Here is an 18,422-nt window from a genome sequence, read left to right as displayed (position 1 = left end):
TTCACCCAGTCAAGCAGCGCTGGAATTGTTTTTTGCACTCACAGAATGCTGTAGAGTGATGGAACCATTCTAAGAGTGAGCGTTGAGTCTATAGCATCTGCCCCTCTTCTGGAGAGCTGTTCCCAACTCACCAACCAAATCACGACGGGGCCCAGGTCCTGCGAGTTCTGGTTCCAAGACCCGGGTCTCCGCCGTATGTGAAGCCTTCTCAATGCTTGTGGCCAGGACCACGTAGGGGCCCTCTGTGGCCTGGAAGAGGCCGGCCAGACTTGCGGCTGGAAGAAGCCCACCGTGAACGGTGGCCTGAAGTCGGCTGGGCTGAAGCTGGACGGGTAGTTGTTGCTGGTGAAGCCCCGGTGCTGGGGACGTCCTTCGCCTTCTGGTGCCACCAGAACCACGTGCTGCCCCAGGCCGGCACTGAGGACACGCCCCAGGGCACAAGCACTCTGAACTTGACAGTGCCCATGTGTCCACACTCGCCCAGGCTGGGGTGTATCAGGGTCGGGCCCTGCACGTCTGCCAGCCCCTCCGGGCAGCAGTGGCACCAGCATGGCCAGCACTGGCAGCTGTGTGCTGCCCTGTGCCCATGACATGTCGAGGCCCACAGAGCTGCCCATAATCTCCTCTTCAACTGTGGACCTCTCTCCACTGAAACGTAACCCCTGGACTGAGTTCCCTAAGTGCGGGCCAAGAGCCCTGCCTGTGTCGGAACTGAACCAGCTGCTGGGGCGACGGCATGAATAAGGCGTTTTCTTCAAGGGGCTCGGTCCCCCTGTGGCTGACAGATGCGCGGACGCCATTGAAGGGGACTCACAGGGCCACTCCAACACCCGCCAGGTGCAGGAGCTGGACCGCCGAGGCTTTGACTCGCCCGGCAAGGGTCTCAGTGTGTGCTTGGCGGGGACAGGCCCTGCATCGAGGTCTGCAGGATGCAGAGATGGGGCTTTCAGGTGGGCAGAGGGGGACAGAGAAGTCCGGGCATTGCTGGGCGCCGTGAGCAGGTGAGGGCAGCATCTGTGACAGGTGAGGCTCCGGGTCAGGACCCCTTGGAGTGCCGGCCTGGGTGCCTTCCTCGGTGCACCTGCTCTAGAGGGTTTATATCATGCCTGGTGCTCTGTGGGGCGGTTAGTTCTTAAATCAGTCACTGGGGTGCTGCTGGGAGGACCGTGGCTTCAGAGGAGGAAGTGGGGGCCCCTCTTGTGTCGGCTGGTCCAGAGTAGATGGACTTGGGACACGGAGGCCCTGCTCTATGCTAGTAGCTGGTGCCCGGGACTCAAGGTGGAGAGTCCCCGAGGGTGCTGCGCGGACCCGGGGAAAGCGAGGTCAGGGCTCCCCGCCCCTTGGACGGGGCTGCGGGGTCCAGCGGGGTGCCCTTGTAGAGTGCCACACCCAATGGCGTGCACCAAGGAAGTGGTTTGACGCCACCTCTGTGCTCTGCGCCAGCTCAGAATGAGTGGCCGCCGGACACACCTTGACACCGAAGGGGGGCGGGAGCTGTGTGGGCACGCCCGCCTAATGCGAAAGCCAGCCTGCCCCACGCTCACAAGCTTCCACTCAGGTACGCTCCCAGAACCTTCCAGAACCTTCCAGAACCCCAGCAGCAGGAGCAACCATGATGCTGACACGGTCCTCTCCCCAGGCTCTGCGAGGGCGGAGGCACGTGGGGAGGGCCCTCCCCGCCCCTGGACTGCCCGCCCCCCTCAACCTGCCCCTGGCCGCTCTCTCTCTCTCTTCCAGAATGCCAATGTGGCCCCTTGCGGAGCAGACCCGGATACCAGCTGGGGCACCCGAGGTACAGGAAGTGGGGACCCCAGTGAGTCTCTGGCTGGGGCAGGGGCTCGCTCAGGTGCCTCCACAAGTCTCTCCCCCCGAAACCGCCCCTCCGGGGCCCGCCGGGCTCAGGCTGCAGGCATGGTGGGGGGGCGTGCCTTTTCCTGCCTCTTCGGGTCCAGGATCCGTTCTTGCCCAAGATGCTGCAGCCCCCCATCCCCGGGACAGTCGGCCCACCCTCGGCCTGACCACCCCTGGGTGCTGGGGAGGAGAGCTGCCCCATGCCGGACTGGCCCCCACGCCCCCCCTGTCAAAATCTCACGCGATGCAAGGGGGTGGAGTCCAGGCGAGACGCGCAGGGTCCGAGCCTCTGTCCGCCCTGTGACCTCTGGGCTCCGGCCAGGTGCCCCCGGGGAAGGCGGTCCAGGGCAGGGCTGGCAGCAGGCCGCTCTCGCGGCCCTGAGCCCAGTGGACGCCAGCCAGGGGAGGGCAGCCTCCCCCTCTGCGCGGCGTTGGCCAGTCCCCAGGCCTCAGAGCTGGCAAGTCTGGGGTCCCGGCAGGCCTGTGGGGGGACCTCGGGGACCACCCCGTGCTGGGGGCTCCCTGCAGGCCTCCGGCCAGGGCACGGGGCCCAGCTTCTAGAGGCCCTGCTTTCTGTGGCCTTTGTGGGCTCCCCGAGGCCTGGCCACTTCGTTTCTTAATTGAGCAGTTGGTCTGTAAGACCCCTGTGTTACGGGGCTGGAATGCTGAGCTAGGGCCTTAGAGGAGTACTGAAGAGACAGGAAGAGCTCAATGAGGACATCAGTTTCCACAGCACCCCCAAAAAGCGCCCTGGGCTGCCCACTCCGCAGGGGGGTAAACTGAGGCAGGCAGCTTTCTCCGGGTGGTCAGGAGCGCCCCGGGTGGCTCTCCCGGCTCCCAGTCTGGCCTCCGCCCTCCAGACCGTGCCTCTGGCTCTTGGCTTTTCCCGCAGGACCCTCTTGAGCCCCTCCCCACCAGGTCCAAGATTCTGCATCAGGCCTGGGGGGTGGGGTGCGAGCGCAGGCCCCTGGGGACAGGCCAGCCCTCGCCCAGCTGACAGCGGGGGCGGGCGTGGAGCGTGCCCCGAGCGCCGTGTCCGCACAGCCCCCGGCCGCACGCTCACGGCTCCCCGCGGTCCCCCTCTCTCTCTCTTACAGAATACAAGGTAAGCGGGCCTCGCGCCGCCACCCCGACCGCCCCGGCCGTGCCGCGCCCGCCCGGGTTAAGCGGGCCTCTCTGTTGCGCTTTCCCTGTGGAATGTGCGTGGCCCGAGGCAGGCGCAAGTACGTAACCCCAGTCGGCCTCTGTCGGCGCCGCGCCCGGCCCCCCCTCGCTTCCGGACGTGAACCTGCGGCTTCTTCCCCCGACAGATCTATCCTTACGACAGCCTCATCGTCACAAACCGAATTCGCGTGAAACTGCCCAAAGACGTGGGACCGGACGAGGCTGGAGGTAAGAAGGGGGGCTGGGGACCTCGTGGGGAGTTGGCCCTGCCAAGCGGGGTTGATACCTGTCGCGCCCTGGGGGGCTGCTGGGGGATCAAGGTCAAAGAAGGGGCTTACGGGCCCCAAAGAGGCTTTGCCAAGCAGGACGCACCTGCTTGTGGACCAGGCGGGGACGGGGGGCTTCGGAGCCGTCATCGGCCCGTGGGCAACGGGCACCGTGGGTGAGAAAGTTGCCCAGCCCTGGAGCTTCACGCCTTCTCACCTGACCCCTCCACGCAGATACAGAATGACTGCGGAGAGCCAGTGGGCGCCGAAAACAACGGGATGGGGACTGGGTGCTGAAGTGCAGCGTTTCATTTATTCCTTTGCCACCGCCCACAGAGGAAGCCACAGTCGACCTTTCCAGTCCCGTGGAGCTTTAGCTGCCCCTTACTTCATATCTCACTATGGGGCAGGGCTGGGGGGGTCCTGGCACCCCACCCGGGCTCCAGGGCTGGGCGCACAGCAGGTCCTGGGGAGTGCGTGCGGCCGGCATGCGTGTCTCCAGCTGCTGACCTGGCTGGGCCGGCTGCAGGAGTGGAGTGCCGTGGGGCGTGGATGCCCGAGGGCGCCCAGCACCCCAAGGGCTCGGGAAGGGGCTGCCGAGAGGAAGTTAGGGCGGAGCGGGGGCCGGGGGATCTGGACGGAATGAAGGCCTACAGGCGCCCTGAGTAGGGTGGGCGGGGGCCGGGCAGGGGGCACCTGGGGGGCCGGGGTTCGGGCCAGCCTCGCCTGGCAGGCATCGGCGGGCGGTGCTCCTGAGGACGCGCTCGAGGTGGCCCTTGGAGGGTGGGTGGGCTTTCCATGGAAGGACCCCCAAGCCAAGGAAAGGCGTGGACGAAGGCTTGGGGGGGACCCCGCAGGGCGTGTTCTGTGCCAGGAGGACGCTCTCGCCCGGAGCGCCCCCCAGGTGTGGTCCTGGCTGCCCTTACTGCCCTGCGATCACGAGTCACCATTTCTGCATCTTTCACGAGGATATTGTCACCCACCTAGCAGGGTCACGTATAGACGAGATGTCCCCAAAGCCCCTTGTTGGGGGCCTGGCTAAGAGCGGTTACTGAGCACAAAGACTCAGGGGAGGGGAGGGCAAGGGTGAGGTGGGCTGCAGGAGGAGAGCAGGGGGCACATCCGTGTGACCCCTTTTGTTGCAAATGATAAGAACCTGACCCAAAGTCACTTAAGCAAAAAGGGGCTCGATGAGCCCCTCAGGTGTGGCTTGATCAAGGGACCACATTCCTTCCTCCCACCTCCTGATGTGCTGCCTCCTTGCTGAGGCCGTTCGTAGACTTTGCCTCCCCCCCTCCAGGCTCAGAGTCTGCAGGAAAGAGGCCCCCTCCCCTCTCCTTCTTGGGAGTGCCGACAGATGCCTCATCACCCGCTCTGGGTGGGCTACACGGCATCCCCGAGCCAACCCGTCAGACCCAGGAATGCCTTGCCCAACCGGCCAGGCTCGGCCACAGGCCGCCCTGGAGCAAGGGGCAGCTGTCACCACTGCAGCTGAATGGACCAGGGGGCCCCTAGAGGACCCAAGAGGGGAAAGGAGGATGCTGGGCAGCGAGCAGGCGGCCAGGGTCCCCCGCTGGAGGTGCACCAGGGGGAGGCCGGAGGACGAGGGCCATACAGCCATGTGGGCCTCAAGGGCACCGGTCGACACGCTGGAATGCCCTGGGCACCCAGGACGGGGGGTGGGCCGGCCCTTGGCTCGGAAGGCCGGTGGTCTCGTGGGATATTTGCACTTAGTTTCTGTCCTGTTGGGACGGGGCGTGGGTCACCATTGGGGCTGCAGGGGACCGCTGGCAAGCTGGCGTGAGGGGTCCGGGTGGGGCTGGGTGCCACCACGCAGGAGGCCAGCTCTGCCCTGCGGCGCCCAGCGACGCACATGCTGAACGAGTGCGTGCTCGGGTGAGGGCCCGCCGTGCTGGCGGTGAAGGCTGGGTGGCCTCGGTCCGGGGCTGTCCAGGGCACAGTGGTGAGCAGCCGGGGGGCACTCGGCAGGTCGCAAGGCCCCTGCCCGGCCCTTTCCTGCAGGGACGCGCGCTCTTCGGTGCACGGAGGCTGAGTCCTTGCTGATTGCGTCCTGCCCCAGGTGCACGGGTGCTGTTGTAAACGCGGCTTCGTGCCTGTTGGGGGCTGAGCGGGTCGGGACCCACGTCAGGGCTCCTATTTGTCTGCCGTGTGTCCTCCGGCCAGGAAAGCAGCTCCGCCTGCAAAGGGGGCAGGCAGGCCTCGGCTCCCAGCTCCCGACTGCCCAGGGGCCTGCTGCTGCCCCTGGAGGAGCTGCCTGAAATGACTTCTCTTCCCTTTTCCCTTCTTTGCCTTCGATACGGAAGGAAAGGCACCCAAGCGTCCAGCGGGGAATCTGCGCAAGTTGTTCCCTTTGACGAGAGTTCCCCACAGCCTGCTGCCGGGGTTCCAGCAGTGCAGGCTGCAAGCACACGTCCGTGTGTGCTCCCCTCCAGCCAGCTCAGCCGAGCCAGGAGGCAGGGTGGACACGTGTACCCGGACAGGGCATGTCCCTCATCTTCGTCCGCCCCCGGGGGGGGCCCTCCCTTGCAGCCTGGAGCCAGGAGAGGCTGGGGAGGGGCGGCTTCCCGGCAGCAGGGGGGGGATTCTGACGTTTCTGTTTCGGGTGAGACAGCTTTTGCTTTGAATAGAAAAGCAATTCATAACCATTGTCAACGTCCAGAAAAAGGCAAAGGAGGGGTCACCCGCCCAGGCACCATGCTAGCTGAGGTGGCCAGGCTCCAGGAGCCACCTCTTTGTGCGTCCCCACCCAGAGGGGGACTGCGTCCTATTTTGGATCCATGGGGCTCCCACCAGGTGGGGCTGACGTGCACCTTTTCCAGCAGAGCTGCCCGGCCTTGCCGGGGCCCCGTGGCGTTTCCAGCGTGTGCGTGTCCCTCGCCGGGGGGCGGCAGGGGGCTGGGCTGCGCGCGCCTCTTCTGCTCCCACCACCTCCGCCTGAGCTCGGGTCAGGTGCTGGAGCGAGTGGAGGGGCAGCTGGGGATGCCGGAGGAGGAGAGGGGTGGATTGGGGGTCACAGCCAGCAGCGTCCGCCACGCCATGCTATACAAGTAACCCCTGGAGGGAGGATCGCGCGGCCAAACGGGCGCTGCGTGCTATCGATACTGACTGCCAAGCGCGGAGCCGACCACTGCGTCAGGCGTGGAGCCGGGCTCTGGGCTCGCCGACGGGCAGAACGGACGTGAGGCCCGCCGCGGGCCCCCAGGGTGACAGGGAAACGCCCGTCAGACAGCGAAACACCAATGAGCGAGTCTGAGAAGGCTGGGCCTGGGGGTGCTTGACGTGGGTAAGAGTGAAGCGGGCGTGCCCATGTGTGTGGGGGGGTTTGTGCGTGCAAGGGGGGAGGTAGGGGAGAGAGTCCTAGGAAGAGGCCCGTGCGTGTGCAAAGGCCCTGGGGCAGGAGGGAGCCTGGCCTTGTGAGGAGCCTGTGGGGAGCCGAGGTGGCCAGACCTGAGCCGGTGAGTGAGGATGAGCAGGCCGGCCGGGGGCCAAGAGCCGTTAAGCTGGGGGCCGCAGGGTTTACGTGATTAGACCTGTCACTTGAAACGGTCCCTCCAGCGCCTCGTGAGGCCCGAGCTGGCTGGACAGAGCCTGTTTGTGAGGCCTTGGGGTCCTCCAGGCAGAGCACGGTGGCACGTTGGGAATAGACGGCGGCCGCGCAGGGGGCGGGCAGTGGGTGGAGCCCGGCCGCGTGCAGTGACGGGAGGAGCGTCGCGTGTAGGGGCGGGTGGTGCCCGGCGATCCTCCGGGACGTCTGGACAGGGAGGGCACGCGGCGGTCACCGCGGTGGGCAGGCGGGGCCGGGCCCCTACGAGGACGAGCACCTGGCCTCTGCGGCATGGCCAAGGGCGTTCAGGATGCTCAGCCCGGCGCCCATGGAAGGTGCCACGTGGGTGCTTGCAGCACGCAGTGGGTGCACGCTAAACGGCAACTCAGCGTGGAGGCGGCCTGACGGCGCTCTTCCACCTGGAAGGGCCACCGTGTGCAGAGGATTCGCGCGATCCCGGTGGCAGGTGGAGGATGGCAGGCAGACGTCCCGGGAGGGTGCTCCTGAGACCCCGCCCTCTGCCCTCCGAGGGGTGGCCTGGCCGTGGGCCCCCGAGGCCTCCCACCTTGCAGACCACGGACCCCCCCTTTGCGGGCCTGCTGGGCTGCGAGCTGGCCATCCGACAAGGAGGAGCCCCTGCTGACCTCCAGGCAGAACTGGTGCCCAGGCTCCCCAGACCCCCCACAAACCCCCATCCATCCCACGCTGTGCGTGGGGTCCGCCTCCTGCCAGCCCGGCGTGGCGTCCCTGGGGGAGGGCGGGTGCACACCCTAGGAGTCGGGGCGACCTGGGTGTGACTGCGGGCCCCGCGATTTGTGGCTGTGTGTCCCCCAGGCACGTTCCTCAACCACTCTGAGCCCAACGAGTGGCAGTGGCTGGGGCGGATGGAGCGGCGACTCGGTTGTGGTGGAGGCTTCCCTGAGCCGCGAGTGCACGTGAGCACCAGCAGGAGCTGGGGGCCCAGGGAGTCGATGAGCCGGCGCGGACGGGCGTGGGGGCCGCCAGGGCCAGAGGAAGCTTTCCACGGGGCCACGGCCACTACGCATGCGGGAGCAGGGGCAGCCCATGGCTCTGCTGCTCGGGGCCAAGGGAACCCCCTCTCTGAGCGCTGGGCAGAAGCAGGAGGCTTGTGAATTGAGGGGACTGGGTTTCTTTAACGAACATCTGTCCCGCCTGGCGCCAGGCACTGGACAGACAGACACTCGTGCCCTTGAACCTCACTCCTGGACGTGGGAGCCGGGGGGCTCTGCCAGCGAGGCAGGGCGGGTGGGATCTGGGCCGCTAAGGGGGCTGCACCCCCAGTTGATGGCGATATTGAGAGGAGTTTCTCACCTCCCTCTTTCCTGGTCCGGACCCCCAGCCCCCCAGCCCACGCGGGCTTCGGCTCCCAGGCAGAAAGGCGGCACGTGGAGGCAGTTCTCGCTGGCCGCGGGCTTCAAGGGAGTCCAGGGGACCCACGCCAGGGGGCGGGCGGCTGCTCCTCAGGGGCTCTGCCAGGCAGGGCTGCCCACGGGAAGGGGGCGGGGGGGGGGTTTGCCAGGTTGGGGTGACGGACAGGCCTGGGCAAGAGCCCGTCTGTCTAGCCTCGCCCGACTGAGGGGGCACGTGCCACCCCTCCTCACACCCGGGCAGGCAGGCATGGCACAGGACCCCCGAGAAGCCTCCCGGAGCTCGGCCCTGGCCTCCGGGGCATGGAGGGCAGCGCAGCAGCTCCGTGGGGCTGGGGACGGCCTCGGTGGCCGGAGGGGCTTGGCGGCCAGGCCGAGGGTGCTGAGAGCACCGACGGGGCAGATGGGGCGAGGACGGGCGGGCTGTGGGGTGGGCGCCAGCTGCTGGGCCCAGAGGGTGGGAGGGAGCTGGAGGGGAGAGTGGGGGGAAGGCAAGAGAGCAGTGTGGACCTTGACTGGTGGGAGGGGAGCGAGGCCGGCCCACGCCTGCCCACACGTGGACCCAGAGGGGTGCCAGCGGTGCCTTGGCTCTGAGGCCCACGGTGGGGCCCCGGGGCCTGCTTGGCTGGGTTAGTCCTGGCGGGCCTCCCGGAGGAGGTGACATTGGTGCTGGGCCTCGGAGGACGAGGAGGAGCTGGCCAGAGGACATTTCCAGACACGGACGCTGGCCCTCCCGGTGGGGGGAGGCTGGTGGAGCCTGGGGGGGTGGGTAAAGGCTGCCTGGGGGTGGAGGCGGTTAAGACCCTGTGGGAGGGGGCTGGGCCAGGTCGCACCCCACCCTCTGCTGGAGCCAGTGCTGCAGATCAGGCCCAGCCTGGGAGTGGCATCCGGGAGGCAGGAAAAAAGTTTGGGCCCAGGACAGGGCCTGGCCTCCCTCCTCCTTCCCCCTGGGCTGGCTCTGCTGCTTCCCAGCTGTGTGACCTTGCCTGAGTCACACAACCTCTCTGAACTGGGTTTTCCTGGGGCCATGAGATCAGGGCAGGCCTCCCAGGGTGGGTAAGGGGCAAGCCCCTCTCCCCAGGCTGGCCGCGGCTCGGGGTCCCTGAAGGGCCTGCGTGGGCCTGGGGGTCCCCGGCGCCTGGCCCAGGACGCCAGCTTGAGCGTGAGTGCTCGTCTTCCGAGGCCACTTCATCGTCCCGAGGGGTCCGTGACCAGAATGGAGCGCAGTCTTTCTGCTCTGCGGGACCGCGGGGCGGCCGGGGCCAGCCCTGGTGGGGGGTGGATGGGCGGTGGCCCTCTGCCGTGGACGGGTTGGCCTGCGGCTCAGCAGAGCGGGGGCGTTGGGCCCTCCCTGTCCCTAAGAGCTGCAGGCGGCCCGTGGGAGCCTGCGCCCTGGGCAGGCGCCGCCGCCAGGTGTCTTTGTTTTGTTTTTTTCTCTCCCCTCCATTCCCGTTGTCTGCTCTCTGTGTCCATTCGCTGTGTGTTCTTCTGTGTCTACTTGCATTCTCAGCGGGCACTGGGAATCTGTGTCTCTTTTTATTGCATCATCTTGCTGCGTCAGCTCTCCGTGTGTGCGGCACCACTCCTGGGCGGGCTGTGCTTTTTTCACGCGGGGTGGCTCTCCTCATGGGGTGCATTCCTTGCACGTGGGGGTCCCCTACATGGGGGACGCCCCTGCGTGACACAGCACTCCTTGCACGAGGCAGCACTGCGCATGGGCCAGCTCCACACACAGGCCAGGAGGCCCTGGGGATCGAACCCTGGACCCTCCATGTGGTGGACGGACGCTCCATCAGTTGAGCCACGTCCACTTCCCTGCCTGGTATCTTGAAGAGCTTGGGACCTGTGGCCAAAGTGCCGAGTCCGAGTGTGCCGCTTGTCCCCGGTGGCCCACGAGACGTCCCCATCTGGGGCTGTGGAAGGGGCCACTGTAAGAAGAGCACGAGCTCGCCCGCCTGGGGAAGCAGCCCCCTTCTCTGGCTGTCCCTTGGCCGTCCCCCGATGCACCAGCCCTCTTTCAGTGAGCTCGCTAGGTGCTGAGGAGCCTTTCCAGGAGCTCCTAAGGTGACCCAGCTGACACAGAGTTGAGTTGGAGATCCGTTTCTGGCCGCTGCGGTAAGCTGCTGGTGAAGGCGTCGTTGACGCTGCATGAAGCCCCAGGGTTTCCACTTGGTGGCACCGCTCTGCCAACCCTTCCTCCACGTAGGATGCACCCCATCCTCCCACATCCACCGGTTTCCGGCTCCTACGACCCTCGGGGCACTGGACTGCCTTCTGGGGAGCTGCTGATCGTGGGCAGGGTGGCCTGGCGGGTAGAGCAGGGACATCGGCCTCGTCGTTCCCATTTTCAGGCGTCACGCCCAAGGTCCCCTCATCACCTCGCTCGATGCGGCTGGACAGGGATGGAGCTGAAACAGGAAGCAGGGGTCCAGTGCCTGGGCCTGGGGTCTCCGCAGGACCCTGCCTTACATGGGAGCACGTGGAGACAGGCGGTCAGCTTGGGCGCGGCCTGGCTTCCCAGCACCCCCGGGGAGCAGCCCCTCCTGGGGTGGAGCTGCCCTGCCCCTCTTCCCCGGCGCCGCGCCCTGGCCTCCCTTCCTGCCTGCTCAGGAAGGAACCGGCCCTGCGTGGGCTCGGCAGCCACCAGCGGGGAGAGGCCACCCCGGCTCCTGGAGGGGAAGGACCCGAGGCCAGAGGAGCTGGCCCCAGCCCCAGGCCCTGCGGCGCCCAGCCTCGGCCAGCCCTGGACAGGGGCGCCTGGCTCTGCCGTGACCTTGACCACGCTCATCTGTCTCAGGCAGGGGCCCTCGGCCTGCTCTTACCTGGACCAGGTGAGGCACCGAGACTCACCTGGAGTCAGGTGGCTTGTGCAGGTACCTGAACCTCACCCAGCCCTCCGGAGGCCTCGCTTGGTAGACGAGGGAGCAGGGCTGGAGCAGGGCGGGGGGCTGATGGCTGCTCCCGGAGGCTGGTGACAGATACCCTGAAACCCTGTCTGGGGGGCCTCAGGGGTCCCAGGTCACTGCGACCGGACTCCGGGGATGGGAGTCAACGAGGGGGGACCCTGGGGTGCCCCCCCTCTTCCCAGCCAGGGAGTTGGAATGAGGGGTCAGGGTAGATGGAGAGTCCCAGAGGCCGCCCTCAAGCTGATGCAACCGTCCTTAGGGGGCCACACCCCACAAGGAACCCCAAGGGCCTCCCTCGGGCCAGGACCCACCTCCTCCGCCCTTCTTGGCCCCGCGGTTTTCAGGTGTGGGACAGGTGGCCCTCATCTGCCGACCCAAGTCAGTCCCCCCTCTCCTCCCCCTCCTGCTGGGGCCCCTGCTGCCCCCCAGCCCCCCCCCCCCTCCCACTTTATAGGTCTCCACAGAACTGGGATTTCTCCGTAGATTTTCTCACTCGGTTCTCAGGACCCCCCTGGCCACCACAGGTCACGGGAGGGCGCAGCAGGTGCACCGCGCGGGGTGTGCTGTCCAGTGGGTCCCTCCACCCGCGCCAAGGGCCCCAAGCTGCCCCGGCCCCCCTCCATGGTCCCAGCTGACCCAGGAAGGAGCAGAAGGTGCTTTGTGCTGGGGCCGAGAGTGGGTGCCGGGGAGAGTGCCGAGGGGGAGCTCGTCAAATCCCCCCAGGCCCTGCCCCAGCCACCTGTGCCCCGCCCAGCATCAGTACGCCCCGCCCCCTTACCTCTAGCTTCCTCCCCAGGATTTGCCTCCCCCTGACTATCGTGCGTTTGCTGGAGTGGGCATGTGTGGATTACCTGCCCCCAAATGGGATGCTGGCCCCAAGGCAGGAGCCCGTCCAGCCTGCCCGCTGCCCTGCCCCCGTGCCTCCCTGCTACCTCTGGCACCTCGTGGAGGGGCTCACAGCATATTTTGCTGGATCAATGGGAAGGAATGGGTGGGTGGGATCGGCAGCAATCAAGGGGGCTGCTCCCAGGCCCCGGAGCTGGGATTCGAACCCTTGGCCTCCGTCTTTATCGCCTGGGGCTGCCATGGCCAAGTCCCATTCCGACAGAAGGGTAGAAGTCTCAAATGCAGGAGTGGGCGGGGCCACACTCCCTGGGGAAGCTCCAGGGCTGGGGGGGGGGCCCCCCCCCGGCCATGATGCCCCCAGGTGTGCCTCTGCGCCTCGTTGCCTGGCCCTCCCCTCCCCTGCAGGCCTCTCCTCAGCAGCCCCAACAGGTCCCCGCCCTGCCCCAGTTTGGCCACGTCTTCACTGACCACTTCTCCAAAGACCCTGCTCCCAAAAAGGGCCACACTCTCAGGACAAGGGCTCAGGACCCCAGTGTGCCTTTGGGGGGGACAAACGTCAACCCAGAACAGCCGCATGTCCTGCGCTCCATCTCCACCCCGCGGCAGCCCGGTCCAACCCACGCTGACCCCAGAGCCCCAGCTCAGGCCTTGAAATGCCCCAGCTCTCCCTGCTCCTCTCACCCACCCACTGGCCGCAGGACTGGGTCACAGCGTCCCTTCCTGGAGTACCCTGGGATCCCGACGTCCACACTCCAGGCATGGCTACCCTTAGCCCTGGATGTCCACCCCCTGCTCTTGACCCCCCGATATCCACTCCTTGCCCTGGGCCCTCAATGTCCACCCCCTGCCCTTGACCTCCGATGTCCACTCCTTGCCCTGGGCCCTCAATGTCCACCCCCTGCCCTTGACCCCCGATGTCCACTCCTTGCCCTGGGCCCTCAATGTCCACTCCTTGCCCTGGGCCCTCAATGTCCACCCCCTGCCCTTGACCCCCGATGCCCACTCCTTGCCCTGGGCCCTCAATGTCCACTTCTTACCTTTGGCCCCCAAACTCCATTTCCTCCCCTTGGCCCCTGACATACTCCTTGCCCCTGGCCCCTGACGTCCACCCTCCACCCTTGGCCCCCGACGTCCGCGCCCAGCCGCAGCCTGCGCCCTCCCCAGCCCCCACGCCAGCACTGCCCACATCCTGCCCCTCAGGAAGTGCTTCCGTTCCTGTCGTCCCTTTGATCTTATCGTGCTAGTCCCACGTTTGTTCTGAAGACGGGGCGCTTTGGCCAGAGGAGGTGACTCGGTGCCCGGAGCGGGGTGCTGCTGCCTGCAACGGCACGTTTAAGGTCTCCCTATCTTCAAAGCCCTGGCCTTCGGAGCCCCTCCTGCGTCTCCCAGGGCTGGGTGGTGGGTGCCTAGGCGCACCTAGAGAGCCCTGTGTCGGCGCCGCGCAGGTGGCCGCCTGCTCGCCAGCCTCCGCCGTCGCGCTCGCAGCAGGTGGCTGGAGGCCTTTTCCTGGCGGCGTCTGGACGTGCCTGGTGTTGCCTGCGGGGGGTGGGGGGACTCTGGGCCGAGATTCAGGAAGGAGGGGCTCCCGGGCTCAGCAGGACAGGGCCTTCCGGGGGCTTCTTGGCTTCCTTCCCCCGGATCACCCCAACAATGGGACCCCCACCCAGTGCTTGTCCACAGGCTGGGCGGATTTTTGCAAAAGACACAGATTGTCCTGACCTGTGTTTGTTCCTTTGGGAGTTGACTGGATGTCTTCTCAACTTGGTTTGATCTCGAGATTGTCCCAAAAAACTTCAATCTCAACAGCTTTGTTTTAAAGTCCAGGGAACCACATTTTTTTGGCAGGAAGTTTTTTTCAAATTTATGGCGAAGTTCATATAGCATAAAACGTCCCCTTGTAACCATTTAAAGTGCACTGTTCAGTGGCACCTGGTCTAGTCAGGGTTGCACAGCCACTACCACTCTCTATTTCCAGAACATTTTCATTACCCCCAAAAGGACGCCCGCCCCCGCTAGCTGTCACTCTGCTCCCCACCCCCGGCCCCCGGCGATCACCCACCTGCCTCAAGCAGACCCGCCTTCCTGGGCTTGCCTCGGGGGAGCCACGCAGCCTGAGTCTTTCTGTGTCTGGCTCCTTCGCCCAGCCTCAGGCCCTCAAGGTCGTCCACGTCGCCGCAGGTGTCAGGACATCGGTCCTTTGAGGGCCGAGTGATCATCCGCGGTATGCGCGGGCACTGTGGCCCCGGGCGCTGGGCATTTGGGCTGGCTCCACGGCCGCGTATCCCACTGCCAGGACCGCTCGCCTGTACGTTTCTGCGCGGATCTACGTCTTACTTTCTCCTTGGGGTGGAACTGTGGGGCCACATGGTACTGACGTGTCCCTGGGGGATCGCCAGTCTGTTTGCTCCAGGGGCTTTGTAGTAGTCAGCCAGAGGGGCGCTGATGCAAAACACCAGAAATCGGTTGGTTTCTATAAAGGGTAGTTATTTGGGGTAGGAGCTTACAGAGACCAGGCCATAAAGCACAAGTTACTCCCCTCACCAAAGTCTGTTTCCACATGTTGGAGCAAGATGGCTGCCGACGTCTGCGAGGGCTCAGGCTTCCTGGGCTCCTCCCTTCCAGGGTCTCGCTTCTCTCTGCTCCACAAGGTCAGCTGTAGGCTATCAGGTGAACGACTCTGTCTCTCTCCATGGAGTTTCTGCTGTGTCTAAGGAGCCGTCTCTACTCCTCTGTGTTCTTCCTCTGGCTCAGGTTCTCTCTTCCCAGGGCTTGCTTCTTCCTGGGCTCAGGTTCCTCCCTTCCTGGGGCTGGCTTCTCTTTCCTCTGCGAGCTTACCTCCTGGGGCTCCCGCTTAAGGCTTCAGCATCAAACTCCAACATCAAAACTCCAACATCAGAAACCTCGCATCAGAACCCCAACTCTGTCCTGTGCCATGCCTTTTATCTGTGCATTCCCACCTACCAAGGGGTGGGGCCTCAACGCCTTAATGACGTGGCCCAGTCAAAGCCCTAATCATAACTCAGTCATGCCCCGGTACAGACCAGATACAAACAGAATCCGATATCTATTTTTGGAACTCGTAACCATATCGCCTGCTCCACCATGCACCGGGCTCTGGGCGTTCGGGCTGGCGCCACTCCTTGAATCCTGGGGCCAGGACGGCTCGCCTGTACGTTTCTGCGCAAATCTACGTCTTACTTTCTCCTTGGGGTGGACCTGTGGGGTCACAAGGTACTGACGTGTCCCTGGGGGATCGCCAGCCTGTTTGCCCCAGGGGCTGCTTCAAATCCACACTTTTTCACTAGGTGGCCGGGGGGGGGGATTTGAACCAGGTCCTCCAGGGACAGAGCCCGAGGCTGCCTGCCACGGCCAGGCCCCAGGCCCTTGGGCTGTGCCTCCAGCCGCGCCCAGGCAGAGCCGCGGTGGGCAGAAGTCCTCTCCCACGGCAAGGGCTTCACGGAGGGGGCGCCGCCTGAGCCGGGTCTCGCAGGGTGAGCAGGAGTTGAGAGCAAGAGGAGGGGCCTGAGGCTGGCTCGTGTGGGCCTGGGGGGTTTCGAGAGAGCTGGGGCCGGCTCGGGGCTCCAGCCGCCTGCCTTGTCGCACCCGGCTCACTATTCTGAGGGGTGGGTACTGGGTGGTCCGTGGCAGATGAGGAAAGCGAGGCTGCGGGGGCGCGCTGTCCTCCACGGGCGTGCTGGGCGGCCTTTCCATCACCACGGCCCGGGACGAGACGAGACCGGGCGCACACGGGCACACACCAGAGATCGGGCGGGGGCTCAGGGCGGGGCCGGGGCCCTGCGTGCCGTCTGTCACTTGCCACCCCTCCACTTCCCTTCCGTGACGTGGGAGGAGGATGAGATGAGCCGCCTCCCTCCGGCGGTGCCTGAGAAAACTAAGTGGAAGAGCAGATGCGGCCTTTAGGGAAATCTACAAGAAGCACAGGCGTCCCCGGCAGGTAGAAGCCATGGCCCAGGGGCGTGTGCTCAGTGGTGAGGGCTGTGGTACCTGGTGAGGGGCGTGGTCCGTGGTGAGGGGCGTGTGGTATGTGGTGAGGGGCATGGTACGTGGTGAGGGGCATGTGGTCTGTGGTGAGGCGTGGTACGTGGTGAGGGGCATGATACGTGGTAAGGGGTGTGTTGGTGAGGGGCGTGTGGTATGTGGTGAGGGGCGTGTGGTACATGGTGAGGGGCGTGTGGTATGTGGTGAGATGTGGTACATGGGGGCGTGTGCTGTGTTGTGGGGTGTGGAACGTGCTGAGGGTGGTCTGTGGGGCGTGTGCTGAGGGTGGTCTGTGGGGCGTGGGGCGTGAGGTGAGGGTGGTCTGTGGGACGTGTGGAACATGGCTGAAGACACGTTGGGTGCTGGCAGGGCATGCGCGTCCCGGCCGAGCGCCACGCTGGTCGCCGTGTGTCCCTCACCGCGTCTGCGTCCCCGCCTCCTCTGCCTGCAGATGGGCATGACGGGGGGCCCAGCAGCACAGCCCCAACGACCGTGCCCAGGGCGCTACCCCGACGCAGCCCCCGCCTCTGGGCACCCACTGCGGGGAGCTGGCCCCCGGCGCTGCCCGCCCGCTAACCGCCTCTCTGCTCTGCTTCCTCTTTTGCAGAGACACCTGTCGCCGGAGGAGTTCCGGGACGTGTTCGGGATGAGCGTAGAGGCCTTCGAGCGCCTGGCGCTCTGGAAGCGGAACGAGCTCAAGAAGAAAGCGCAGCTCTTCTGACGGCCACGCCCGGGCACCGCGCGGGCAGCGACGTGGCCCCCTGTGGCACCGCACACGGCCTGCCCCCGTGCCCTTTCGGGGCTCTGCGCACGGCCGGGGCAGGGGCCTCAGCTGCAGGCCCCGTGTCTGCCGGGGCCCTCCTTCCCGCGGCTCCGGGCACCACGCCTGCTTCCCGCACACGCTCCCCGCTGAGGCTCGGCGTCCAGGCAGAGGGTCAGACCCGCCGCCCCCGGGGAGGGGACGGGACAGCCGGGGGCCCCTGTCCACTGTCCCTGCCAGGCCCCAGCCTCTGGCCGACAGGGACCGGACTGGAGATTCAAGGAGGACGTGCCCGATGGGCCAGCGTGGTGGGTGGCGGGTGGGCCCACGGCCTCTGCGTCGCCCCCACTCAGCCCGCGTGGCTGGGCCAGCAAGACGGGCAGTGAGCCTCCGGGTGGCAGGTGCGGTCTCTGCGGCTGGCGCAGCTGAGCTCCTTTGGGGACAATGCTAGCCTGCCCTCGCTCCTCCTCCGGTGCCCAAGTACGCTGTCTTCTTCCAAAACACCCCTAGATGCCTAAACAAGCTCGCTAAGGTAAACAGAAGTTTTTATTTTAGTAAAAAGTAGCGCCTACGTACGCGTAAGCGACATACATGAAGAGTTGGTTCTAGGGCCCCTCTGAAGAGGCGCGCCTCCAGCCTTCAGCCTTATCCCCCGTCATCCCCCGTGGCTCCCCACCCCGCGTGTTCCTGCCGCCACAGAGCCTTCCCGTCTGTCGCCGTCTCTTTCTTTTTCTTTCCTGCGCGCCACCAGCCCCTTCCGAGCAGGGCTCTCTGTAAATAGGCGTCAAGCAGAGCCTCCGCCGTTTGCCTCGCTGTCACTCTTCAGGTCTTGGCGAGGGGACACCCTTCTCAGACGGCCAAAGTCCCGGCGTTAAGGTCAGCCACGTGGCCGTGGGCTCTGCCCTCCTGGCGACGTGGCCCGTGGCGAGCCCCTCGCCCAGGGCACCGGCACAGCCGTGCACACTCCTGAAGAGCTGAGCAGACGCCGGGGTCAGGGGACGGCACCGCTGTCCCTTGTCGACCTGCAAAGCGGGCGGAGCGGGGGCCGCCCCGTGCCCAGCGGAGAGCCGCTAGGGTCTGTAATCCGGCGTGGGTTCCACCGCGGCACCTGCCCGGTGGTTTTCAAGTGCCCCGAGAGGCTCCCGCGGCCCCCCCAGTCTGTCGGTCCCCGAGGTGGCACCTCTGTCGCGTGTCCTGAATGTCGCCGCCCCTCCCAGCGCCCTACGGCCCCGTAACACGCCGAGCCCGCTTTTGCACCCGGCTTCTCGCCAGCCCGCCCGGCCGGGGAGGGGCATTCTGCGCCCCGAAGCGGCTTCTTTCGTTTAGCCATCCGAGCCCGAGCACTGGAAGGCCCCATTTTCTCACGAGCGCCATGTCACGTCGGGCCCCAGGGGAGCCTGGAAAATAAAGGAGGACGTTCCTTGCAAACGTACGAAACCTCTTGTCACAAGCGTGTGTGATTGCTGGCGACTCAGGCCGCGGCCCCCCCTCCCCGGTGCTGAGGAGAGCGGCCGTTGGAAGGGGCGGCCTCGGGCTTGTCCGCCGAGCAGGGTAGACCGCGTCCCGGGCGGCTGCGTGGGGACCACCGCAGCTGGGATTTGAACTTGTGCTTGCTGGGCCAGGCCCTCGGTGCTGAGGTCAGAGGTGAGCGAGCCCCGAGGCCTGCCCCCAAGTCAG

The 18,422-nt window shown here is 66.1% G+C and overlaps 1 protein-coding gene and 1 pseudogene across 9 annotated transcripts in view; one reads left to right on the top strand and one right to left on the bottom strand.

The window, feature by feature from the left end:
* The window catches only part of LOC139438704 (tissue alpha-L-fucosidase-like), a 1,529-nt pseudogene extending 936 nt beyond the window's left edge, over positions 1–593 (bottom strand).
* Positions 1–18,176, top strand: part of ABLIM2 (actin binding LIM protein family member 2) — a 161,185-nt gene extending 143,009 nt beyond the window's left edge. For all 9 annotated transcript variants that reach the window (XM_071217458.1, XM_071217449.1, XM_071217452.1 and 6 more), the window contains 4 exons: positions 1,738–1,792; positions 2,949–3,074; positions 3,162–3,243; positions 16,593–18,176. In XM_071217458.1, coding sequence (XP_071073559.1) covers positions 1,738–1,792; positions 2,949–3,074; positions 3,162–3,243; positions 16,593–16,635 — 306 coding nt within the window. In that variant the 3' untranslated portion in view covers positions 16,636–18,176. The remainder of the gene's footprint in view (positions 1–1,737; positions 1,793–2,948; positions 3,075–3,161; positions 3,244–16,592) is intronic.
* The last annotated feature ends 246 nt before the right edge of the window (positions 18,177–18,422 follow it).

The sequence above is a fragment of the Dasypus novemcinctus genome, chromosome 1 (genome assembly GCF_030445035.2).
Source record: "Dasypus novemcinctus isolate mDasNov1 chromosome 1, mDasNov1.1.hap2, whole genome shotgun sequence".
Lineage (NCBI taxonomy): Eukaryota > Metazoa > Chordata > Mammalia > Cingulata > Dasypodidae > Dasypus > Dasypus novemcinctus.
This window is presented reverse-complemented; position numbering and strand designations above follow the sequence as displayed.